This window comes from Carya illinoinensis, chromosome 6 (assembly GCF_018687715.1).
Source record: "Carya illinoinensis cultivar Pawnee chromosome 6, C.illinoinensisPawnee_v1, whole genome shotgun sequence".
Taxonomy (NCBI): Eukaryota; Viridiplantae; Streptophyta; class Magnoliopsida; order Fagales; family Juglandaceae; genus Carya; species Carya illinoinensis.
The window spans coordinates 22,840,865-22,868,580 of record NC_056757.1 but is presented as its reverse complement, the minus strand read 5'-3'; the positions used below and the strand labels follow the sequence as shown (position 1 = coordinate 22,868,580).

The following is a 27,716-nucleotide window of genomic DNA, read 5'->3' as shown; positions in this document are numbered from 1 at the left end:
GTTGTCATTCCGAGTTTCCCACTAAGTGACTTCACACTTAGCCTTCAGTTTGACTTCTAATTCTAGATAGTTCCCCACTTCACTTCTCTTGCCATCTGCTAGGGTTCCTTGTCGTCATCTTCTTCCCATTGCTAGGGATCCTAACAAATGCCCCCCTTAAAGCTCCTTGCCCACAAGGTGCGAGTAAAGGTGCCTCAACCTCCAAAGACCTTCCCAACTATTATCATCTTCAGAGGTGCCAACTCATTTTACTAAAACTTTTGTGAGTGTTCGGTTTCCTTGGTGCCGGATGCGACACTTAACAATTGCTTTTGGCTTAGGAGGATATCACCATGAGAGTCCACCAGGGGAAGAGTGGAGAGGGTTGGATGTGTGCTCTGACCTTCTTCTTGAGGCAAGACACATGAATGGTAGGATGGATCTATGGGGTGATGGGAAGATCTAGGAGGTAGGCTACACTCCCGATCCTTTGCTTGACTTGGAAGGGACCATAAAAGTGGGGTGAGAGCTTCAAGTTGCATCAAACCTCCAGGATTGCTTGCCTATATGGCTTCAAGCGCAGGTACACCCAATCACCGACACTAGACTCTCTTTCAACACTGTTTTTGTCTGCATATACCTTCATGCGATTCTATAAATCTTGTAAATTATCTTTAAACAATTTCATTGTCTATTCCCTTATTCATAGAAGTTTGTCCACTTCGTCATTTGCAGAGGTACCTAGAACATTGGCTAAGAGGGGGATGGGTGGCACTTGTACACAAATTCAAAGGGAGTTAGCTTTGTAGAAGTGTGATAAGAAATGTTATATCACCATTCGGCTAGGGCTAGCCACTGGACCCACATAATAGGTTTTTCCCCTTCATAACATCTAAGATATCCCTCTTGCTACTTATTCAGAGCTTCAATTTGGCCATCACTTTGAGGGTGATAAGCTAAGTTGTAATTTAGGGTGGATCCCCACAGGGTGAAGAGGGCCTTCCAAAATGAACTCACAAACACAAAATCCCGGTCAGAAACAACGGATTTAGGTAATCCATGCAATTTAAAGACATTTGTCATAAATAACTCAGCCACAGTTGATGCAGTATAACGGTTGGATAGAGGGATAAAATTACCAAACTTGGTGAGGCAATCAACAACTACCAATATGACATCATGACCCTTTGACTTGGGCATACCTTCTATGAAATCCATAGCAGTAGCTGTCCAAGGCTGTTGTGGAATAGGGAGGGGTTGTAACAACCCTGCTAGGTGAGTAGTCTCATATTTCACAGTTTGGCACACTTGGCACTTCTTCACTAATTTTTTGATATCTTTCTTCATGCCTTGCCAAATAAAATTCCTTTTTACTTGTTAGTATGTTTTCAAATAACTCAAGTGGCTTGCTAAGGGGTCATCATGAATATAATGAAAATATCTTGGTTTTAAAAGGTGAATCTGGAACAATAAGGACTCTCCCCCTTTTTAGCACCAATCCTTGTAGTAACTGATAACCCTAGAGTGGATTTAAATTCTTAGATTGGCTATAAATCAGTTTTTTCATATCTGTTGAACCCTCATAGCTGGCCTTTAGTCCCTCAAACCACTCAGGACTAGGGAAAGAGATCATGGCCAACAGCCCCTGCTAGTTTTCTTCCTTTTCAACCCTACTAGACAAGGCATCGGCCACATTCTTCTCCTTCCCTTTTTGAAGGTAATTGTGAAATCATAACCTAGGAGCTTGCAGAGCCACTTTTACTGAGCTCATGTACCCACTCTTTGCTCCAAGAGATATTTTAAGGCCTACTACTCCATCTTGATTACAAAAGACTCGTGGTTGTGTCACAACTTTTTTTCAAATATAAAAATGCCTTGTTAGCCTCTTCCATCCATAAAAAAACCATTCTTTTTCAGTAATTGTGTAAGGGGTCCTCCAATAGACCTATAGTGTTTGAAGTTTGTTAAGTCCATAAATCCCCAAAGTGATTTGACATTGGCTGGAGTTGGCCAATCCAACATGACAGCCACCTTGGAAGGATCAACCTTAACCCCTTCAAAACTAATTATGTGCCCCAAGTACATGATTTCAGAAACCCCAAATCTGCACTTTGATAGTTTAACTTACAACATGTAGTTGTCCAAAACCTCAAAAACTTTTTTAAGCTAACTTAAATGATCTTCCCAATATCTGTTGACTCAAAATATCGTAAAAAACTACTAACACAAATTGTCTCAAAAATGGGTGAATAGCAAGGTTCATCAACCCTTGAAAGGGAAGGGGTGTTGGTATTGAGAATTTATCTTTAACTATTTCTTGGTTAAGAGCCATGTAGTCCACACATAAATGCTAACTCCCATCGGCCTTCCTCACTAATACTAGAGATGACAAGGGGCTAGTGCTAGGTCGTGTAATCTCTGTGGTAATTAATTCTGAAATAGTTTTTTTCTATTTTAGCTATTTGATCATGTGGATAACAATGGGGTCTATTGAAATGGGCTAAGTCCCTTCCTTCAAAATAATTCTATGATCATCGGATCAGGAAGGTGGTAATCCTCGAGGGATTTCAAAAACATGTTTAAAATAATTATAAGGAGGTTCTATATATCAGTAGCTACTACAGTGGAATTGTGAAATGACTCATTCTCCAATAATTTTAACAAAAGTCCCCTCCATTTAGACATAGATGATAGCAGGGCCTTCATGTTGGCCTCAAATGATAAATCCAAAGGGGTGAGGCTCTCATAGGCCCAAGTCCAAATTCCATGGTTAAGTTGGAGAAATCTCATTCAATGGGTCCTAACATTATAAGCCAACTTACACGCAAGACAATATCACAACCACCCAATGACAGTATGTAAAAAGAAGAACAAAATTGAGTACCTTGGAGCTTTGTCTTCACATTGCTATAGAATCCCACACTTTGCACCAATCCCCCATTAGCTATTTTCACTGACAACTTCTTGGTCTCATCCACCCTAAGCTTGGTTTTCGGCACAATAGATGGGTTAATTAAATTGAGTGTGCTACTTGCTCTTCACCAATTCTTCTGAGGAATCTCATAGTGTTTAAATTGGGGGTGCTTGAAATGGCATTCAAAGAAATCCCGAGTTTTTTTTCCACATTCATTGCTAGTATTTGTTCCAATACTTCATGTTTCAACCTTTCCTCTACAACCAGGCCACCATCACCTAGCTCATGTTGGGCTTGCAACCCATAAATTTTTGGGGACTTGCAAACAAGAGAAGAATTCTAGTTTTCATCGCAATGATAGCAAAGCCATTTCCGACGCTTCCAATCCATGGTAATTGATAAAGTCCTTTTGTTAGGGATTCTATATATGGCCCCCTTCTTGCCCAAATCACTTGACTGACTCCCAGATGTAGAAAGATTTCCAGAGGGAGTACTTATCTAAAACAATTTTGAAGGACCTTCTAGTTGAAGCCAAATATTCCTCTTGTATCTTGGCCAGCCCAAATGCAACAACAAGGTTAATAGGATTGAGCATACGAATGGGTAAGCAGATCTCATCCTTTAACCCACTACGGAAACAACTAAGTTGGTGATGGTCTGACAGCCCCCTTAAATGGTTGGATAATGCCTCAAACTGAGCCTTATATGCAGCTATTGAGGTTGTTTGCTTGAGTCATATGAGAGCTTCCATAGGGTCATCATATGTCATAGGGCCAAACCTTTACAACAATGGTCTCACAAAGGTTTCCCAAGATGTAAATTGCCCAGTCTCCATTGCATCTTTATAACAAACCAAGGCTTCGCCCTCAATGTGGTAGGAAGCCATCAATAAACATTGGGCAGGGGGTGTTTGTTCAAAATCAGAGTATTGTGTAGCCTTGAAGACCCACCTTGATGAATTATCCCCTTCAAAATGGGGAAACTCCAAACGAACCCCTCTTGTAAATGTACCCCTATGATGCATTTGTTCCCCATCAAGACCCACTTGGATCTCTCTATTAACATTACTATTTTGGTGTGCCATAAGTGTTCTTATCATTTATGTAAGTTGATCTAACCTTTCATTGACATTTTCCATGCCCTCCTCGTGGGAGTCCACCTGCCACTAAAGAGAGTCTTGTGGCTGCCTGGAGCGTGTACCTTCTACCATCAAGATGGAGGCTCTCAATACCACTTGTTAAGCCCCTTAAGAAGAAGCTGGTAATAGAGAGAGATCGTAACAAAGATGGTTTCCAATAAAGTGAAGATGAATGAAACAAAGATGTCGATTTGAAAATGGAATTAAACTATATTCTTAAGTAGCAAATTCATAGGGATTTTTTTAGGCAATCTGATTGAGCTGAGATATTTCATATTTTAACTATTTAAAACCAATGTATTTTAAATTCCTCGTGACATTATCATTGATTTTAGATGGAAAAATGGTTAATAAGCATAAATACAAGTTGTGATTTTTAATTGATTGATATCATGTTTATGCTTAATTTTATAACTATGATGTAATTGAGCAATATTGCCTCACATATATAACATATTTTTGATATATATATTTTTTATTTTAATTTATGATTGAGTGCTATTTTTATCTACTTATTTTCAGCTTAAATAAAATTTACATAGAATCTAAGACAAGATAATTTTTTTCAGTGGTTGTTTATAGATGCACGTGAACATTAGTGAAAACACACAAATAGAAACATGATTAAAGGAGGAGCCGGTGCATGAGTGAATAAAAAAAAAAGAAAAAAGAAAGGAAGTGAAAGCAAGAAGAGAAGAGGCTAATTTTTAGTCAGCTGAAACGTGGGTTGGTGGAAGAGGAAAAAGGGAATTGAGCTGGCTGTCTCCACCGAATTGTCTCCACCGAATTTTTCATTGAAGAAGTCGTGATTGAAGGCTGCTGTCTCCACCGAATTGTCATTGAAGAAGTCATAATTGAGCTGGCTGTCTCCACCGAATTTGTCATTGAAGAAGTCGTGATTGAAGGCTGTTGTCCCCACCGAATTGGACATCATTGAAAGAAGTCGGTGGATTGGTTCATTAATTAAGGGGATGCAGTCGGAGAGGGATACAACTTCCTGTTTTGTTTTAGTTTTTTCTTATATTCTTTGGCAGTTTTTCATTTGGAGTCGGTGAGAGTTTTTAATTTTTCTTGAGTTTTCATTAATGGCTGGATGAGAAGGTGTGAGTGGATTAGTTTTATTTTGCTGAGTAGGAGACGTGTAGGAACTTGGGAGTGTGAAGTCGGTGCTGCCTTAATTTCTTGCAGGAGTTTTAGTCGGTTTGGAGATTGAGTTTTCAGAGTGATACCAGGGGCAGTTTTTCTTGAGTTTTAGTCAGTGTGGATTAAATATTTCTGGGGGAGTTTCGGTCGGTTGCAATGATTTCTTTTTGCTGGCTAATGCTTTAAGTCGGCTAGAGTTCTCATTAAGTGTGCTACCTTACTTTATTGCAAGAAGGGTTCGGTTGAGAGCTTTTGTTTTTTATTTTTCTGAAACCTCATACGTGGGGAGTAGAGGAGTTGTTCTAGAGTTTTCATTAAAGGTTTGGAGATTTATTTTCAAGAGTGATACGTGAGAAGTTGGTTCTTTTCTATTTTGGATTTCAACTGAATGGTGAAGGGGAGTTTTCGTCCAAACTTTTCATTCTCTATTTTTATTTAACTTCAGTTTAAAATTCATGGAATACTTTTGAGATTTTTGGCTTAGAAGTTTGGGCAATTTGCTGTTTACTTATTTCGTGTTATTTATTTTTCTCACTTCTTTAAGTTTTCATTTAATAGTGATTACAATTATTATGGATTAATTTTGAGAATTTGTGATTTGAATACAAGGATAAATTCTAGAATCTTAGTTTTGGGGCTTTTTAATTTTCAGTTTGTACTTTATCAATTACTTTCTAATCTAGTTTAATCTTAGCTTAGTTTTATTAATTTCTTAGTTCAATTGCATATTACATTGATTAAAGTTTAAATAGAACTTAAATAATTTCAGTTTCATTGTTTAATTTTTAGTTTAATTAAGATTGATCAGTTTAGTTGACTCTTTGATTAATAATTTCAATTTGTTAGTTTTTTACATTTCATTTCGACACTCAAAAATCTAAAAATATGAATCTAGTCCATGACTAGTGCCCTTTTTCATTCTTATTGCACTCTTCCATCCATTGCACATACCATCATTTTTATTTTTCTCTTTGTGAATATTTCCACCATTTTAAACGAGTTTGATTTTTAAGTAACTTTTCCTGAGGAGACGATCTAGGAATTTATTCCTAATCATTACACGACATCCTCCTGCACTTGGGATAGCCTTTGTGCTACTCATTTTTGAGTGACTCACAATCCACCTCCCAAAAGGTCTAGGAAATACCAAATTCAAGTATGACAATTCTATGTTTTTCTCCCACTACCTCATACCTTGACTGATACTCAGAATAGAATACAAGGAAATTAAAAGTAGCAATAAAAGAAAGACCGAAGTCACAGCCATTAAGCACAACATCTCAAATAAGTGAAATGCAATATTTTTTACAACACCAAACTCCCTCCATAACTCCAATACAAAACTTAGTGTTCTGCCCTCATAAGAAAACGGTGTCATTCTAAGTTTCCCACTAAGTGACTTCACACTTAGCCTTCAGTTTGACTTCCAGTTCTAGATAGTTCCCCAGGTCACTTCTCTTCCCATTAGCTAGGGTTCATCGTCTTCATCTTCTTCCCATCGCCAAGGATCCTAACACTTCCATATTGTGTACACCACAATGGTAGCCAGTAGACCACATCCCAAGAGAATGTTGCCATCTTGGTGCTGGGTTGCATGAGATCTGGCTAGATCTAACCACACTAGTACCGAATACTCACTACAAGAAATCGGACCTTTTCCAGCGATTTTATTTTTGTTGAAATTAAAATCGCTGCAGTAGCATAGTAAAAGCAGCGATTTGAGGACGATAAAACAGTAATTTTCTTTTAACACTTTTTGCAGTGATTTTTTACTTATTACAACGAAAATTAACGCTGCAAAAAAAAAGCCTGTTCATTGCTTAAAATTGCAGCACTTTTTAAACTGATTGCAATGATATTTTCCATCCGAGTTAGCAAAGTGATTTTGCAGCGCTATATCGTTCGCTACTACAACTCATTGCCGCGCCAAACACCTTATAATTTCAGTACTTTTATATTTCCCCCCAAGTTTTTTTGCCCTCACATTTCCTCACTCCGCCCGATTTGCAACAGTCCTGAGAAAACTTCAATCTGTTCCCATCAACCTTTGTCGTAGCTCAATCCACCCCAACGAAAACCTAGTTTCCTTGCATTCTCAAGTGGCTTGAGCTCACTTTCCAACAATTTCTCCCATTAAGCAGAAATTCCATTTTCGGCGCTGTATTTGTTCAGAATTTCCAAAGAAGATTTTGATCTCCCAACGATCAAACCCTAGTTTCCTGCACACGTCCTTCCATTTTATTTGGCAATTGGCATCTCCGTTTGGGAAGCTGAATGACTACGTTTCCACCTTCGCTGGAATAGACGATTCCGTGCCTCCATTTCTAGTCCGAAGTGCCTAGTCCTCTATTTTCCAGAATGATCAAACGAGGCCTAAGGTATCTCCTATTTCTTGTGAATCTATGAAACCCCTTTACGAGTTTTTTGCATTACAAACGTTGTCCTTTTTCAGATGTACACTTGTGTTTTTTGCTAAGTGATGGGAAATTGATGTGCATGTGCGTGTGTTTTAGGTATACTGGTTGTGTAGCTGCCTGTTGTGTTTGGAGGAAAGGGTTTGTGCATTAGATAATACATGGCATTAAGCAAATAGAACTTCTGTATTTCTTAGGATAGAAGCAACGATTTTAACAAGAATACCCAGAAAACTTCTGTACTTCTGAACCAGATGCATCTACCACTCAAGTGCATTTCAAGTTTTTATTTTTATTTTTATTTTCTTTTCTTTTAAGTATTTTTTTAACATCCTTAATCATTAAGGAAAAATTACAAAAATATATAACTTTACTAATACTCACCTCCTTAATTATTAAGTAAAATAAAATAAAAAAAATCAATTACAAAAAGAATATATAGTAGATAAGTTTGTATATGAGTAGCAAGAGTATAATTTTCCATTTCTTTAAACGCTGTAGCTCAAGCTTGGTATTAAGTAGTTATCAGACAGAGACTATAAATTTGTTGCTTGTAATACTTTGTTTATTAGAAGTATGAATTCCAATGTATATTCCTACTGGAGCGTACGTGCTAGTGATTGACCATGTACTCCAATTCATAGTGTTTCTGGTTTTCTAGAATTAATCATGCAAATCTCCTCAATGCAGCTCAGATCCTAATCTGATCTTAAATATCGTATATGAAAGTACTAATAAGGATGTTTAGGTATAAAGCTAATTAAGACTGCAAGTAATTTATTATTCCAATACCTTCAAAATTTGGAGGCTTTCTGACAGGCTTCGATCTCAACATACATAGATGATCAGAAAGATATACTGCAGCAGACTGAAATTAAAGACATGAGAAGCTTGCTAATTTGCTAGCTAGCTAGGAAGACAAAAATTAAAGTTATATATACCAATAAATACACACTAGTGATATATTTCATAGTGCCAAACCTTGAACCATAATACAAGCAATTAATGATTTGATAGTTGGAGCTAGGACTAGCTAGCTACAGTACAACATGATGATCTGATGCTATTCCCAGATAAAAATGATTCCCTAACTAGTGAGATAAATTAGAAATGAAAATTAAACCATAGGTGTTTTTTTTTTTTTTGAGAATTTAGATTAACATTATGGGCCTATAGATATGTAGATTCATGTGTAGCATCAAAACATTCTACTAAAAAGTAAGTGACATGAGATGGTGATGATCTTAATGGCCAATTCTGCAAAGTGGGGGTAAGTGGAAAATTTTGTTTTAGATTAGGGGATAAAATGATAATTTTGATAGTTTAGTGATCCTATTGCAAAATGAGTGGCTAACGCTGGAAAAATGCAATTTCTCCCTCAAAATTAAACTCTAGAAAACGAATTTTCATGCTCATCGACAATACAATATTGTAGAACCCTAGCATTCAGTTGTAGCGTCAAGAGAATTTAGGTGCTAAGAAGACATTCAACTGAGTTATGTGTGACTAATTAGCTTCAAGTAATTAATTAAATTACAGCAGCTGCACCACCAAACCACCAAACTCTCATACTTCTTCTATAAACGGTTCAATGGAGCTAGTGCTATTCCTAGGCCATGTTCAGTACATGATGATCAGCTTCTTGTGAGGAGTGGCAGCAGAAGCTAGGCTGTAGATTTTTCAAAAACAATGTACCACCATGATTCCTATTTCAGTCCTATCCAAAATGTGCATGTATGACATAGAAATACAAGGAGTTGATGTAAAACTTTAAGGCAAGTGTAGTAGACCGTGGTGTTCTTGTAGATGCCCATATTGCAGAGTTAAGGTCTGCACTCGAAAAGCCTATTGTTAATCCTTGTCACATTTGATATTAAGTGCATTCCAAATTACATGGGGCAGCTTTGCTATTTCCTTTGTGTTGGGACTCGATGCCGGATAGTTCAGTTGCACTGCATAGATTCATTTCCTGAATCTATCAAGAAGTTTTTGAGTGATGAGAATGTGTGTTTTGTGGTGATGTAAAGTGCAAGTTTCTCAGATATCAGTATTTGCAACGGTTTTCTCTCATGAACAGGTCAAGTATGCCATTCATGATGCTTGTACTTGCTATTTGCTTGCAGACTCTCTCTTAAATTTGCTCTAGGCCATTTTCATCTCCATCATGTACTTAAAGAGATGGCCTTTTTTGGATAAGTTTTTGTGTAAAATTTCTTTTGTGGGCTTTTGTATCTAGAAATGTCTTTTGAGGTTTTGAGTTTGGTGTTTTGATTTTCTCTAGTGTTCTTGTGGAGATCTTTAAGGCTACCTACTAATATTGAACTTTTTTAACTCAAGCAAAGGACTGGAGTGGCCGACATGCATGTAATTTGAGGCAGGTACTAATGTTCAAAATAATTTTAATTTCCAGAAAATTGACCAATGCTAATATATTTATTTATTTATTACATTAATATTATTTTCTTTTGATTATAAATATATATAATCTCCAATTTGCTCCAGTAAGTTTGATTCTCATGGATATCTGGCATGGATCCACCAAAAATCATGCATGAATGATACCCAATCTACACATGACCTTATTAAGACTACATGATAAATCAAAAGAAAATAAAAGAATCTCTCATGAGATGGTCTCCCTGTAGTTAGAATTGCTTGGGGGAGATATATATATATACACACATGATTGTCATGTGAATTTATAATGAAGAATGACTTAGATTGTCCCCTCTCCCATATCTCCCAAAACAATCTTTCCATCAATTAACTCTTCCATGAGCCCCTGTCTTCCAATCAACTACCTAAAGGCAATGGGATTAATTGCTGCTATTTATTGATGCTATGTTCTAGTTGTTCTGCTTTTGTGGTAAACACAACTTAAAAGAGGAATAAATGGGGATTTTACATGATGGTTTTGCTCACATTGAAGAGAGACTGTTTTGAGTAACAAATATATTTATGTGTTATTATTTGCTGTTATTTATTACTAACATGTTCTAGTTGCAATTTGTAAACTGCATTCATTATATTTTCTGGGTCACTTAAATTTGCTAGCCACTCTAGCTGAATCCAAGCTAGAGTGGGGTTCTTATGTTACAAACATCATGGATTTTAAGCCTAACCCACATCTATGCACTCTAAAGACAGCATCGGCTCCTGGTTTTTGTGTTTCAAACTTTTCTTCCTAGAGTAATTCCTGAGTAACACTTATGTATTTAGAGAAGTTTAAACTATTTTCTGACAGTCATTTGTGTGTGGCCATTAATAGTTGTCAACTAACATTTGTTATGTCCACTTTAGCAAAATCCAATATGCTTTTAGGATAATTAAGCATCGGAGATGTAATACGCTACCATGGTACCATGGCTTAAATTGTTGCAGCTAACATGAATGTCATCCCATTTGTGTGAATTGCTCTATCACCCTTACCGTCGCATCAACTATTAAGTAAGAAGGGAAGGTAATAGAGTTCCGAGAGGCACTAATTACTGGCAAAGCCAGTACTATTGATAAACATTTTCTGCATGTCAGAAAGCAAACCTTGGACCTAGAGGAATTCTTCTCTATTTAGAATTTATATTTCCCGAGACTTAATATGCAATCCTTTATAAGACTCCTTTCACCTTCAAATACCTGGTATCATAATAGGAGCATCCAACTTTTAGATTAACAGTTCAAGAAAGCTAAGACGCAACTAGGAAAAAAATTTTCCATGCTGGAAGAAAAATATTACTACGTGCCGGTACCATATGTGAATGGTACCGGTAGTCTGCTGATCCTGGTAAGTGGTGAAAACCTGCGATTTCTTCATTTGGGATAACAGTGTCTCTTGGGATCAATTTCCACATCACTCCACCAACAGTTTCAATTCCAAGGGTCAGTGGAGCCACGTAACAGAAAACGCGATAATAGCATCAAGAATCCCACAAGGCACATTGTCAGTGCTGCCCATATAGTTGTCTACATTATGGTAGCACCATCTCATGGATAAGATTATTGCAAACATATAATATGAAAAGAAAAGTAGTACCTTTAGTTTCTTCACCACCCTCTCCACTCAATATGCTTCCTTGTACAGTAGCACCATAAGCAACTGCCTCATCTGGGTTCACAGCTTTGTTTGGTGAGTTTCTAGATTTTTAGTCCTTAAGAAGCTGTTGAACATTTGGATAGAAAGTGCTTCCATGAACAAGCACAATTTCATCAATTTTTATCTTCTCCAAACCGGCATCTTCCATAGCCTTCTTAAGATGGACTAATGGTCTTTCAGTCCAAATCTTTAATTCAGCTCCTCAAATCTAGCTCGGGTCAATGGTTCAGAGAAGTTAACACCCAATTAAGTGATTCAATCTCGACATGGACTTGGTGTTCGCTGCTAAGAGCTCTCTTGGCGCGCTCACTTTCCCTCCTCAGCTTCCCAAGAGCTCTGTTTTCCTTGCTGATGTCCTTGCCATATATATATATATATCAATTTGATGAAATAGTCCATAATTCTATGATTAAAATCCTCACCTGCAAGGAAATTTTCCTTCCTTAGAGCACTAAATTTTAACTTATAGGGGAGCCTAATACAAACTTCTGTCTCATAAAAAATAGATAGTTGGCATTTGCTTGTATACATAATACTCTTATATCTGCCTTTCTTATGATAAATAAAACATGTTGAACCACTAAACAGTGTTGAAGTACACAATCTGAAACCCTCTAGGGTTTGTTGCAGTCCAAGTAGTCAAATCACCCTAATTAATCTCTAGGAGACTGGAAACTTTCAGACATAATCAAAACTTTATATAGGCATCCAAGAACATATATAATTTACTGCTCCTTTCAATCCATGTTTTCTCTTATAGAAAATTTAACAACCAATAAAACAGGGTATAAGAATATATGGTCTAACCTCCAAGATTAGTGTCTCCATTAGTGGCAAGAACCTCAAAAACCTCTGAATCAATTGTCAAGATACTGACATCAAAACTCCCACCACCAAGGTCAAGCACAAGGATGTTCTTTTCTCCACCCTTCTTGTCTAGACCATAAGCGATGGCAGCAGCAGTTGCTTCGTTGATAATTCTGGCAACATTCAGTCCAGCTAAGACTGCCGCATCCATGGTAGCCTGCCTCTAGGCATTTTTAACATTACGCTGCATGTTGGAACAAATATTAAAATTAGTGTAACTGAAATTAACGACAGGGTTTAAGAAAGTAGAAATTTTCTATATCAATCGAGTAAAAGTATTAGGTACACAGTTTTTTGTTTCTTTACTCACCAGGAACTGTCACAACGGCATCCTTGATTTTCTGCACAAGGAATGCTTCAGCCGTTTCCTTCATCTGAGTCAGAATCATGGCACTGATCTCCTCAGGGCTGAAAACCTTGGTCTCACCATCCTTAATCTTCACTTTAATGTAAGGCTTTCCATCCTTGTTCACAATCTCGTAGGGCACAAGCTTCATGTCTCTCTGAACCTCCTTGCCTTCAAATCTGTGTGTTTATAGAAAAGCCTGTCACTACCATTTCCAAACAAATGGATATATAATCGGAAATCAACAAGTTTTGATTAGGATGAATTACTTCTTTGCATTAAGACTCTTGACGTCGAAAATGGTCCTTTCAACATTGACGACTGCCTGGTTCTTTGCAGCCTCACCGATCAGTCTCTCACTGTCAGTAAAAGCAACCCATGAAGGGGTGATACGGTTTCCTTGGTCATTCGCTATGATTTCAACATGACCATTCTTTCAAACACCAAATATGAGTTTTAATTGTATTTGCATGGCTGGCACTTTGGCTTAAATTTCATTTTTAACTTGACTAAGTTCAATTTATATTTAAAACTCCATCCTTTTTCCCTCTCTTACCTCACGTTTAGCACCTAAAAAGATAGCAGCAAACACACTTCCAAGTTCAAAAATTTTCTGCATCAGATTCTGTCATGCTTTCTTTCTGCTTCATCTATCCTTACATTTTCCCCCTAATATTTGTTTAGTTGGGTGTGTAACTATGTGGTTGAGAGTCTGGAACATGCAATATTCATGCTAGAGTCTGCTTGGAGGATAATTACTTGTTTTTATGCCCTGTTTTGTTCCATGCCGACATTCTTACCAAGTTGTTATTCTGCTATAGTTATACATTTGTAGTATGCTCTATGTGCATCACTTTTCGAATATGTGTAGGCCTCCATTTATGTGTTAAACTGTAAGATGTTAGTATGAATTTAATTACCTTCTACTCAAGCTAATAACTAAGTAAACAACTATGGTTTTCAATAGAAATCCTCTGTTTATCTCTTCCTCTGTTTATGCTATGTGTACCCACAAATCATGCTTATTCCTAATTTTTCATAACACTAGTTCATTGCTTGTGTAGTTGGGATTATAGTTGAAGGAGGGGGGGTTTTGAAACAGGTATGCAACTAACTTAGTTGGCTTGTCAAGCTAGTGCAGAAAGTCTGATCAAGTATTTTGCTTTGAATGTATACTCTTAAGTTCTAGCACCTTAGTTTGCATTTATCTTATCTCTTTACCTCAACCTCAATATGTGACATTAGGAAAACCAAATGGCCTTAAAATCTCAGACCAAAACCAGCTCTAAGTAGCTAGATCTGAGAGGAACATTAATTACAGCTCCTCTCTTTCCTTTCACCTGATTCCTCTTAATTTTTACCTCAAAAGGGGTTCTATTGATCCTTTCAGTCTTGTGGCCAACATTATGGGTCGATGAAATATTTCCATCTTATGTATTTTATATTCTATAGGTTGTCGTGTGTATATGATTATATGGGGTCATGTGTTGGTTATGCAATAGTTAAGCTACATAATTCCCATATGTTCCAATATGTTTCATTTCTATAAAGTTGTCTTCTGCAGTAATTTAGTACTTTTTTTGTTTATTTTTGAAAAACAAGGATTCCATACCAAATAGTGAGTTTGCATTGACTTGGGAACACACCGTATGGTTACTTTGCTTTTACATGACGATCAATTTTCTGAAGGGGGACCTACTATAATTGGGAGGCCATGCCATGCAATGTTGTGCTAATACTACGATGGGTGAAGGTTTTATGGGTGAGTCATAAGGGCTTTGTCGTGGGTGAAGCTACTTTTAAGTAAAGACTTAGTTTTAAAATATCACTTTGGCCAAGATTCGTAGGAAAAAATATGGCTACCGATGTTGTTTCGGCCATACTTTGTATTACTAAGTTTTATATACCCAAGGGGTACACATAATGCTACAATGTACCAATGGTATTGATCGAATATTGATAATGTTTGCTGATATTTGTGGTAATATTCAAGTTAATACATTGCCAGAAAGAATGTAAAGCGTTCGTTTGTATCATGTGTTATTGTTTCATAGTTTGCATCATGTCAATTTCAGTTTGGTCTATTTTCAAGCATAGGTTTATGCATAAATATGCCCTTATTGGTTTAGAGGTTTTGAATGAGTATTTCATTCTCATTCTAACCATTTCAGAAATTTGTTTTGTGATGAGAATTAATGTTTAGTGAAGTTCCATTTAGAGTATATACATGTAAACTTAGGAGTCAAGGTAATTTCAGAAGGTCATAATGCAAATTCTCATGTTGGTTTATAGGTCCAATAGCAACGATTTTAATTCGGGAATATATATCACCATATTGATGTTTTTTTTAAGTTTCAATGATGAGTACATATGAATATAGAGAACAACCCTCCCCCCTCTTACGTATTGTACGCTTTGGTAACCCTTCCTACACCCTCGTCTGATGTCCATGAAAACATATTCATTAAAAATTTTGATGAGATCGAAAGTCCTTAATCGTCATTCCATTAAACAAGCATCCACATCGAGAGACACGTCCTTCCTTCCCACGACCATATCTTACTCCCCAAACATCGTCGTTTATAACTGTGGTTCATATGAGTACTACGCAATTCATTATACTATTTAATTATACCAAATACATGATTCCATAACCTTCAAAATGGTTCCAACTAGTGTGTAGGTGGACCATCTAGTTAGCATCTTTATAGGCACTAGTTTACCCTATACTAACAAATATCACATATGGTACTATGTTTAACATGATAACATATTCTGCAGGACTTCAATACTCTTGGCTTAAACATAATAATCTGTTCAACACTACCTTCATCATTCCACAATGATCTGCATAGATGACAACCCCGGTTAGTATCGTTCTCTCCATTTTCTCTTGAGCTCCACTATCTGTTGCTTCGACTGAGCTAAACCATTTTGGTCACTAGTACACTTTCTCAAATTCTTCACCCCCTCTCCACTCAATAGCTAAATTGATGCATCTTATCCTCATAACTAATATATTGTTTTTTTCCACAAATTTTAGATGGACAAAAGCTGGATGAACTTGACCGATAGATTCCGATCGCCTGCATATGCAGATGGGGTTAACACTTTCCTTACCTTTGCACGAAACCATTCTCAGGGAAGTGATCGCATTCGGTGTCCTTGTCGTTCATGCAGAAATATGATATTCTTACCTATATTTGATGTGGAGACTCACTTGTTCATTAAAGGGATCAATCCAAATTATACCTAGTGGATCTTTCATGGAGAGGAGGAAACAACAAGTTTCAATGATGACGACAACGATGGTGGTGCTGATTATGCTGATGAGTACATTGATGCCATGGACCATATGTTAGATGACGTTTGGGCAGGCACATTCGTTGATGTTCCCCAAGATCATCACAATCCATTGCCAACTAGTGGATCAATACCAGATCCGTCTCCAAGTTCGTCTTTTGATCAGTTACTAGAGGATGCCCGCCGTCCACTTTTTGCTGGTTGTACAAAGTTCTCAAAACTGTCATTTATTGTGAAGTTGTTACACATTAAGACAGTTGGTGGGTGGCCAATAAAGTCCTTTGATATGCTACTTAACCTATTACAGTCCGCATTTCCTGATGCTGAATTACCAAATTCATATGCAGAGTCAAGGTCATTGGTTAGGGGTTTGGGTTTCAACTACCACAAAATTCATGCATGCCCTAATGACTGCATATTATTCTGGAAGGAAAATACTGATCTTGATGAAGGTCCTATTTGTAAGGCTTCAAGGTGGATGCCTAATACACACAGGGCACGTCTTATACCAAGGAAAGTGTTGCGGCATTTTCCTTTGAAGTCAAGATTGCAACGTGTCTTCATGTCTAAAGAGATAGCATGTGATATGAGATGGCATAAAGAGCATCGGCCAACCGATGAGGCTACTATCAGACATCCTGCAGACTCAGAGTCGTGGAAGAGATTTGATGACGAACATAGTTGGTTCGCACATGATGCTCGCAATGTTAGGCTTGGGATCGCAAGTGACGGTTTCAATCCCTTCAATAATATGGCTAAACCATATAGCATTTGGCCAGTAATCTTGGTTCCTTATAACTTGCCGCCATGGTTGTGCATGAAGGACCAATTCTTCATGACATCTCTCATTATTCCTGGGCCAAAATCTCCAGGTAATGACATTGATGTTTACTTACAACCGTTAGTCGATGAACTGCTTGAATTTTGGGAACATGGGATACCTACGTATGATGCCTCCACAAAGGAAACGTTCGTGTTGCATGCTACTTTATTGTGGACAATCAATGACTTTCCAGTGTATGGGAATCTTTCTGGTTGGTCAACAAAGGGAAAATTGGCATGTCCATCTTGTAACGAAGGCACCGATTCCAATTGGTTGACGTATGGACGAAAATTTTGTTATATGGGACACCGTCGTTTTTTGCCACTAGATCACATGTGGAGACTGAGAAAACATTTGTTCAATGGTAAAGAAGATCATCGCCCACCACCAAGGATTTTAGATGGTGCTGATATTGTAACTCAACTACAGATGCTTGGGGAAGTGCAATTTGGTAAATCTCGTCGAAAGAGGAAGCGCACTACTGAAGAGTTGAACTGGACAAAATATAGCATTTTGTTCAAGTTACCGTATTGGGTAACCCTGCGGCTTCACCATAATCTAGATGTCATGCATATTGAAAAGAATATATTCGATAACATATTATGTACTTTGATGAACATCCCTGATAAAACTAAGGATAATATCAATTCTCGACGTGACCTAGAGATCTTGGGCTTCAGAAAAGAATTACATCTGAAGCATGAAGATAAACGTGTTACAATGCCACATGCATTGTACACATTACACGGTGATGAGAAGAGGAAATTTTGTGAATGGTTGGCCGATGTGAAATTTCCAGATGGATTTGCTTCGAACATCTCGCATTGTGTTTCAGTACGTGATTGCAAAATCTCAGGGTTGAAAAGCCATGATTGTCATGTTTTCATGCAAAGACTACTTCCTATTGCCGTGGGGGGGTTCTTACGAATTGATATCGCATTGACTTTAACTGAACTGAGCACGTTGTTTAAGGAGTTGTGTGCCCGAACCTTGGATGTTAACCGACTATCCCAACTCCAAACTGATATCGTCACAATTCTATGCAAATTGGAGATGATATTTCCTCCATCTTTTTTTGATGTCATGGTCCACCTAGCTGTCCACTTACCCCGTGAGGCCATACTTGGGGGTCCAGTACAATACAGGTGGATGTATCCATTTGAGAGGTATCTTGGCAAGTTCAAGAGGTATGTGAAGAATAAAGCCCGCCCAGAAGGCTCAATAGCTGAAGCCTACATTCACATCGAATGCTTGACTTTTTGCTCAATGTATCTCCAAGATATTGAGACAAAGTTTACTCGAACAGACCGCAACATTGATGGTGGAGATCCTGAGAATATAGATGGATTCAAGATTTTCAACCAGAAAGTTCGTCCCATGGGTATAGCTTCTAACTTTCAATTATCAGATAAACTCTTAAAGGAAGCAACCTGGTACGTCCTCAACAACTGCGCTGAGATTGGACCCTACCTAGAGTAAGCATCCATTATCTCAGAATTTCAAACTTTCTTTTACGATTTTATGGGAGCATACCCATTTTTGTTGTATGTCCTTATGAAGTATCTTACGTATATTGTTGCACAATTTTGCATATACAAAATGCAGGGAGCACTATGAAATATGTAAAGTAGATAGCCCAAATTCTATCGATCGAACACATCAAACTTCGTTTCCAACTTGGTTGAAGAAACGAGTAAGTTAGATTGCTGACTCCCATGTTAGATTTACTCGAGCAATCTTTTGCTAAATTGTTCAAGAAACTTTAATGGTAATGACTTTTCCACGATATTGTTGTAGGTTCAGGAGCAGTGTATAACTAACCCACTTGATGTAAACGCTGATTTGTATGCGCTAGGTTGCGGGCCTGAATGGTGGGTTGCATACTATGCTGCGTGCATTATAAATGGCAAAAGGTTCCATACGAAAGAACGTGAATTTCGACGACGGACACAAAATTCAGGGGTGTTTGTAATTGGGGATGAAAGTACTAATAATGTTGACTTCTATGGTGTTATTAATGATATAGTGGAGTTACACTACATGGGAAGACGTCAGGTGTACTTGTTCATGTGTGATTGGTTTGACGTTGGTGATACAAGACGAGGGGTTCGAGTTGATAACCATATGTACAGTATCAATATGGACAGGACTTGGTATAAGGATGAACCATTTGTGTTGGCATGCTAGGCTTCACAGTGTTTCTACATTAGAGATATAAGGGCGAAAGGGAGATGGTTTGTGGTGCAGAAGTACATGAATAGGAATGTATATGACATTCCACTAGTGTCGAGGGTGTTAGGAGAACTTGATGGATCATCAAGTGATGATGATGTCTATCAAGAAAATGAGGCATCATGTGATTATGCACCATTGCCGTGTGATGCATGTCCAATGTCTACTCCATTGAATAGGAATGACGTAGAACCTATGGTCATTGATGCACAAGAAGTGACTGGTCGAGCTGGGCAAAACATGCGTGTAGCAAACTTTATTGACGATGGCATGACTGCATTTGGTTCAGGCTATGCGTCTGATGATGGGGAATATTCAGATGAGGAAGACTTATCCACAGACAACGAGTCTAGGTCATCTTAGACAATCAGCCCATTTGTTGATGCCCTTCCACTCCATCATTTATCTTTAAAAAAACGAGTATGTAGACAATATATATAATCAAGAAATACATGTATGTTCGTTTCAACAAAGTGCTACATTTAGTTTGTATAAACTAAGTTGGATCAAGTATTTTGCAGCATTTCTTAATCATGAATTTTTTAAAAAAGTTATAGATCCTGAATGGCCCCATTATGAATATTACCTGTAATGATAGCTAATTCCAGTTCCAAATTGGTCAGTCTATTTATCCGTATAGACTCACATTGGTTGGAAACATTTGACAAGTTAGGCGGAAAAAGTTTTGTTAAAACTCATCAAATGCTTGTGGACAGAAGTGCAACATATTAGGAGTTACCATTATAAAGTTTTTGACAAAGTATGGTTTTGACGATTAATTAGATTAATATTTCACGTATTCGAGCTAGAATGTTGCATAGCATGCTATTCTTATTGCAATCTAACTTGTGGCAAAACGTATAAAAACCCTTTTGACTCTGGGAATGCATCATTTTTCTATAATGTTAGAATAATAAAGAGATTGCAATAAGAGTGTATTGAAAAAAAAAACTATCAATTATCTGCAATATCTAATCTTGGTTCTAATAATTGGGTATTAGAGTTGTCTTTTTGCATATATGTTTGTGGCATGATTTATTATAATTTCATGATAAATACTTGTAACTCAAATGGTTTGACGTATGAATGCAGGTGACACGATGGGAGAAAGTGCTCGAGGAAGAGGGTATAGACGAGGTATTCGTGCCAGACGTTTTGTACCTTACCATAGTAGAGTGCGTGGACCACGAGGAACTCGCATTGCTTCATACCACAGTCACTCAGAACCAGATCAGTCAGGCTCAGATGACTCAACGCAGCCTCCTAGTCAACCATGGGAGCCTCCATGTTCCAATCCAATGCCCCCACCTGAGCCAATTAGAGAACCCCCACCAGAGACGATTAGAGAACCCTCACCCTTAAGAGAACCCCCACCTAATGGAGACACACAAGGTACAATCATTTTTCTTGTTCTTTTATCAATACATTACTCATTTATGTGGAAATAACAAAAGTTGTTATTTGAAGACTGATAGTAAGTTTTTGTTACGCTGAAATACAGATTTGACTGCCCCCACGATGCCCACAACAAACCAAGAACAGCCCATATGGAGATGTGGGCCAGCTAAGTGTATTGAGTTTGAGAAATTGAGGAAGTATGGCCCCGTGATTTTGAAGATTAATGACGGTGAAACAGCACCGTGTTGTTCGAACGCAGCGATGTTCACGGCACGAGTAACGCAAATCATAAAACAGCATTGCAACATGAGCTATGCGAGATGGACTAATGTGCCGCAGGCACAAAAGGACGAGTTGATCGACCGTGTGAGAGTAAGATATATCGAAATTTAATTTGAGATAATGTTAGTGGGTGTACACAATTATATGGTTTGTGTTAACCTTGGATGTTCATCCATGCAGGGTGACTTCGCGTTAGATTGGGATCGAGAGAATCATAGACTGACCGTTAGGAAGCAGTTGCGTAAGTGGTTCAATGCATTCCACCATGAATTACACAAAAAGTATGAATCGTACGGTAGTCACGAGGAAGCATTGGCTGCTGGCAGTACCATGGTTGACTTGCAAGTCTGGGTTAAGCTGTGTGAGAGGTGGGGAACTGAGGAATTCAAGGTATATATTAGTTAAATTAATAACAATCTGGTAGAATTTAATGAGTCTATCCTAACTGTGTTTATTAAGCAATTTTCAAACGCTGATTTTGGGTGCTACTTAATTCAGAGAATTGCAAGACAAAATCGGGAGAATAGGAAAGCCCTAACCATTAACCACACGGCAGGCCGCAAATCGTTTGTTAGGCTAATGGAGGAGAAGGTATAGTCTTTAAATTGATTTCAGCCTAGTCATGTATATGCATAATACAGGTAGTTCTATAACATTGCGCATAACCCATTTGCTGCATGGCCACTAATTTATATATATGTTTGTAAGGGAGTGGAACATATGAAGAGTCATGTTGAGGCATGTCCATCAAGTTGATAATATTTTAGCATGGTTGTTTCCACGGATATTAAAAATAGTTGGTATCATTAATCCCTCTAAAAACATATTTCAATTGTGTTAATTGAAATAATTAGAAACATGTAAAATAGAGGTTGATGCAACGTAGTGAGCGTACGTGATAATAATTGGTTAAAAGGACAGTTTATATAAATTGAAAAAAGATATCAGACAAGAATGCTGATGCATATTGATGAATAGAGGTGGTATATATATATATATATAAATGGTACACCTTTTATTGACTAGAGGCTTTCTTGCTCTACTCAAAGACGCGATATGAATTACACCGTTATTGTTAAGAAATGTACATGTCAACTCAACTGGATCGCAAGGTATGAAGGTCTTTAGAGGTTTTGGATCACGTGTATGTATGGTTTGACCATGGGGGTTTTTCTATAAAATTGGTCATTCCATTTGAATAAATATGTTAAATATTCAATGTTTCTACTTGAATATTTACCTGTACAATTACACACATTTGTAGCGGGCTACTACTACGAATTTGGTGGAGTTCTATAAGGGGTCTCACTGGTCAAAGAAGAATGGGAAATTTGTCACATCAGCAACTAAAAACACTTATGTAAGTACGATATTTCTTGAAGTTGTTTGTTGCATGCAAGGATGGTTTCCAAAATTATATTTGAGTGTGTCCTATTCACCTTTCATAGCACGATTTAACACCGCTCATCTTAAAATGTATCATGTGCAGAATGAGATGGTCAGCAAGATGGATGGTCTAGAGCCCGATCAACGCAACGATGAAGCAGCATCAATTGTATTTAGAGAGGTGCTTGGGCATAGACCAGGATACGCAAGGGGGTTAGGAGAGATGGTCATCCCGGAGTCAACAAGACAATGGAACACCCAAAAAGAAAGAGTATCTTGCTTTAATTGAAAAACATAAGACAGATGCTGAGAATTATAAGAAAGATGCCGACCATTACAAGACGAAGCTTGATCAAGTGATGTGTGAAATGCAAGCTCTTCGTGAGAGGCAAAATGCTACTGATCAGATGTTGCAAAGCTTTTTTCAGAACTTTCATGGCAACACCAAGTCTCTCCAGTCTCATGGAGAGACTTAGTGAGGGCCAAGAAATCAACTTCAAGGATTTTTTAAGTATTTTGGGGATATTTTTTGTAATGGGAGATGGTGGGTGGCCAAACTATAAATGAAAACTTTTATATATATATATATATATATATAAAGAATGTAAGGTTTTGAAAAATGAGGCATTTGGGCAGTGGGGGGATTACTTGTGATGGTTGTTTTCCAGAAAATGTGGGCTGGAAATGCTTTGAAGCACCATAAACACCCATTAAGAATGCAGGTATTAGTATATCCGTGCAGGAGATTTTACTAGAAAGAAGTTATGTAATTGCAAGATCCCTTCTCATACTTTCATTTAAGTGGACGTTGTGCCTTCTATGTTTCATATTTTTTGTTCTCTATATTAACATTAAATTTTCTGATATACTAACAGGCCTTAAATGGCTATTCATTTAATTCAGGAACAGCCATTTTGATGGAGCAGTTGGACATGCAAACTGGATGCACACATGGATGTTTTGTGGGTGACCATTTTCTTTCACATCCAATTTTCCAGTTCTAATGCTAATTAAAGGTTGGTGATTAAGATTAAGCCACATTTGTAGTTATTTTCAATATGCTAGCAATGATTTGGATGACTTTTAAGAGTTTGAGGAGATGGTTGAGGTTGATAAGGGCAATGGTGTGACAACATTGAATAATGACATTACCTAAAATTTCTCCTGGATTCACCATTGCATGCAAAAGCAACATATTAAACATGCGTGTAGCTAGAGATAGCTCATCACTCCATACCAAATTTTGGATAAATGTTGTTGGAAAATTAGAGGGGAGAGGGAACAGCAGTAGTATGCATCCCTAACATTTAATTAAAGTAATCAATCCTACAAGGAATGTAAACAGTTAAGGATAAATACCATCGAATAGAACAATGATATCAACTGTTCTTCTCTGTTTAAAGGAATAGAACAAGAAATGTTGAGTCACCAAAAAGACCCAAGGGGCTGAGTGCATGGTGAAAAAGATCACCCCTAGGTTATGGCTTAAAGCAAAGCTTCACCATTGGTCTTTAAAACATATAGCATTTGCCCAAGGCATAGTCTTAAAGATATGTATCTCCAACTTCCAGGCTAGAGTATTAAATGAAAAGTACATCTTTTCATCTTGGGGTTATATTAAGTGAATGAATACTATTAAAGGAGCAGAATAATCATATGATGATATAGTTAGAAGGGTATAATTTTTAATGTTTTTGAATATGATACACTATATGCACAATTGGGAGTTAACCAATTGGTTGTTGTTTTTATTGCTAGAATATGCCCTTGCACATACCCGTAGTGTCTAGTTTTTGGATCAAGTTTAGATAGTAAATTGTATTTGAAAAAGATTGCAGTAGATTGTATTTTCTCAAACATTTTCTCCATCATACTTGTGGGTCTAGATGAGACTTTGCTTAGAAATGAGGATTAGAACAAATATGTTGGCATTGGGGGGGTTGCATGTGGGTGATGATTACAGGTTCAAGCATGTTGGAATAGTTTGGTATGGGTACTGGTTTTATGCATTTTGTTGTTAATAATTGTCAATATATACTCTAACTGTAATTACAAGTCCATTCTCATTCTCAGGATGTAATGAGAATATATAACACACAAGTTTTCAAACTTACTTGCAACTCTACAGCGCACACTTTAGCAAAATATTTTAGGTTGCAGCAACTGTTTTTTGGGTTCTTACGTAAACTGACATAAACAGAATTTCCAAGCCATCCTGGGGTTTTTTTTTTTCCCTATTTCAATCCTGTTATAAACGCATAAAGGAAAAAGATCAACTAGTTTTGAAAAATGGAGAATATAGGATAAGATTTTGTTGGAGAGCATTTATAATTAGATGAAATTCGTGGTTTCGTTTCATTTTTCTATATTAACCCAGCAATCTTATGAGCATTTTAAAGTTTTGTGTTGGGTTCTGCATATATGGTGGTTAAGTTTGTATACAAATATGCAGTATTGGAGCAAATTTTCTTATACACCCATACTGCTGAAATGAATATGTTAGAGCTGTCGGTGGGTGATGATTACAGTCAAGTCAATGCAGAATGTTTGAATGGCTCTGTTTTTATGCAATTTGTTGTTAATAGTTGTCAATATATATTCTAACAGTAATTACAAGTCTCAAGTATTACTCAAATGTATGACTTGAGATTAAGTATTCTTCATCACAAAAATTTACTTGCAACTCTACATTGGCATACGAATATATATATGTTTGTTGCAGCAATTTTTGGGTTGTTACCAAACTGATAATTTCAGACTTGTAAGGCAATGAAATATATATTTTCTGTTATAAACACACAAGAAAAAGACCAAACTAGATTAGAAAAATGGTACGATGTAGTATGCATAAATTGTTGGAGACAATTTCTATTTAGATGAATATTTGTATGTTTCTTTTCATATTATATTAACCCACCAATATGGTGAGTTTTTTCAATATTTCTTGTGTTGGGAAAAATAAATGGTGGGTAACTTGTATACAAATATGCTTGTTATGTTCGGATATTTTCTGGGTTGTGTAAAGTTGAGATGGGAGTGTTAGAGCTGTCTGTGGTAACTTATTTAGAGTATAAAGGTGTGCAGGTTGCATATATGTTTGTATGGGTCTGTTTTTATGCTCTATTTGACCATTAATAGTTGTCAATATATACTCTAAGTGTAATTACAAGTCTATATTAATAACATGTATGACTTGAGATTATTTATCACACTTGAAAAAGTCCAGTAGCAACCCTACAGACACACACTTCTGATAATATTTTAGAGGCACCATATATTAAAGGGTTCAGCCCAAACTGATATACTCAGCATTTATAAGTTGCAAAATGGGTTGTGGTTTTTAGATATTATATGGCTTTCTATACCAATTTTCCTGTTATAAACGCTGCTAGGAAAAAGACCAACCAATTTTGAAAAATGCTGCTATTTAGTATGCAATAATTATTGGAGACAATTTCTAATTAGACGAATCTCTACAAGATTCTGGTTCATATTAGAGCCAACCCACGTACATGGTGAGTTTTTCCTACCTTGAGTGTTGGGAAAAATAAATGGTGGGTAAAAAGATACTGATATGCTGCCTTGGAGGATAATTTTTCTGGGTTGTGTACTGATCAAATGCATATGTTAGAGCTGTCTATGGGTTTCCAACAGGTGTGCATGTTGGAAAATGTTTGTAAGGCATCTGTTTTTATGTCCATGTTGTTAATAGTTGTCAATATATGTAATTACAAGTCCATATTAGCAAGCTGTATGACTTGAGATTATTTATGTGATTTTTCTGCCATATTTACTTGAAACTCTACAGACACACTTCTAAACATGTTTTTAGAGGCAGCTGTCATTTTGGGTTTTTAGCAAATTGATATAACAGAATTTAAAACTGAATGGCCCCTTCATGGTTTTTTTTTCCAAGACAACAATATGGCTTTAAATGTAGATTTTCTGTTATAAACACACAGAAAAAGACCAACCAGGTTTCTGCATGTCGACTTTCGTATGCATATTTTGATGGAGACAATTTTTCTTTAATTAGATGAAGGCCTACATGTTTGTTTTCATATTATATTAGCCCTAATTTCAGCAGGTGATTTTTTCTACCTCTTGTGTTGGGTAAAAATATATGGTGGGTAACTTGTAACCTCAATATGTGAAGTGGAGCATCAAATTCTGGGTCATGTACTGCTGAAATGAATATATTAGAGCTGCCATACAGCCATGTTAGAACTTTTAGTTATACATTCTACTGGATGCTCTTAAAAGTAAATCAATTGCAATAGTGGTTGATCATTTGCATAATTATGCAGGTAGACTAAAGCTGGCAATACAAGTTATGATATGTGGCCATACATTGATAAGGTATTATCCTATCTCATAGACCTGATATTTGGATAGAAATGTTAAGAGTCTGGAACTTTATGCTCATCGATGTTTGAGGCAATTTGCAGTAGATTAGAACCATAGCACAAGGAACATTTCTAAAGTACATGCGTAAGGTATAATATAAGCTTTGATGTATTTACTTGGGTGTTTTGGGTTCAGCAGCGATGTAATAAACTGATAAATCTAGAAATGACTTCTGAAGATCATCAACAATATATGACTTTATATTAAATATGTATAGCTATACAAGTTGTATGTAAGTACTGCATGTAATTACTTGTAGGATAATTAGTTTCAGATGCATATATATATATATATTGTTTGTATAAACTGAGTAACACATTCTAGAGCGATTGTGTGTGTTTCTTTCAAACATCTTTACAGTGTAATTATTTACAAGCAGAAATATAAAAGTGCTAGTTTCGTGCTTAAGGGTGTTTTGCGTAAATGACTTAAAATCCATTTCTAGATTTTAGATTTAGACCTTATGTTTGCCATTCAATGCAATTGGTGATAATGAATGAAGAGTAAAGTTACAGGCCTAATTGAGTATTATTTTCTTGTTCAGCTTCTTCAATGTTTCCTATATTAAATTAATCGGTTTACGTTTTGAAAATCTATATGGTCATTGACAGAATGGATCAGAGAGATTGAAAATTTAAAAGCGCTGGAAATGAATCCCCCCCCAATTGCTGCATACGTGTTGAACCTGTTCTACCCAATGCCAAAGTGGACATCCAAGAACAGGTGACATGAACTAATTCTAACTATAGAAGAGCAGGACAGTTGAACAATTGTTGATGAATGTGGAGATTTTCAATTAATGTTTAGGAGCAAGAAATGAGATCTATATACTTAGTAGTTTGTAAGTATGGCAGGTTTTGCAAGTAGAAATTGGTCCACTCCAATGTATATAGCCCATGACTGCACATTAATGTGAATTTCCCACTAGTGTTTATATTCATGAATGTGTTTGATTTATTATATTCCTCAAGATCAGTTTTTTTCATATAATGAA

General features: G+C 36.8%; 3 protein-coding genes across 6 annotated transcripts; 2 read left to right on the top strand and 1 right to left on the bottom strand.

The window, feature by feature from the left end:
* Positions 1-19,209, top strand: LOC122312423. Of its 3 annotated transcripts, XM_043127023.1 has the most exons (6): positions 1-235; positions 321-562; positions 15,673-15,758; positions 15,935-18,492; positions 18,623-18,710; positions 18,815-19,209. In XM_043127023.1, the coding sequence occupies exons 4-6, from the start codon at positions 16,238-16,240 to the stop codon at positions 19,202-19,204; spliced, it is 2,733 nt and encodes a 910-aa protein (XP_042982957.1). In that variant the 5' UTR covers positions 1-235; positions 321-562; positions 15,673-15,758; positions 15,935-16,237; the 3' UTR covers positions 19,205-19,209. The 3 variants fall into 3 exon arrangements, with proteins under 3 accessions (XP_042982957.1, XP_042982955.1, XP_042982958.1); XM_043127021.1 differs by having other exon boundaries at positions 1-562; XM_043127024.1 differs by lacking the exons at positions 1-235; positions 321-562 and adding an exon at positions 6,438-7,552.
* LOC122312679 (luminal-binding protein 2-like) lies at positions 11,466-12,696 on the bottom strand. Its single transcript, XM_043127341.1, has 2 exons — positions 12,486-12,696; positions 11,466-11,548 (listed from the first exon to the last, which is right to left on the bottom strand). Exons 1-2 carry the CDS (start codon positions 12,694-12,696, stop codon positions 11,466-11,468), a joined length of 294 nt encoding a protein of 97 aa, XP_042983275.1.
* Positions 13,561-27,716, top strand: LOC122312424. Of its 2 annotated transcripts, XM_043127025.1 has the most exons (11): positions 13,561-13,993; positions 14,494-14,653; positions 20,342-20,641; positions 20,751-21,019; positions 21,110-21,319; positions 21,428-21,520; positions 22,194-22,289; positions 22,419-23,037; positions 23,219-23,331; positions 26,623-26,674; positions 27,334-27,716. In XM_043127025.1, exons 2-8 carry the CDS (start codon positions 14,611-14,613, stop codon positions 22,602-22,604), a joined length of 1,197 nt encoding a protein of 398 aa, XP_042982959.1. In that variant the 5' UTR covers positions 13,561-13,993; positions 14,494-14,610; the 3' UTR covers positions 22,605-23,037; positions 23,219-23,331; positions 26,623-26,674; positions 27,334-27,716. The 2 variants fall into 2 exon arrangements, with proteins under 2 accessions (XP_042982959.1, XP_042982960.1); XM_043127026.1 differs by lacking the exons at positions 13,561-13,993; positions 14,494-14,653 and adding an exon at positions 19,312-19,669.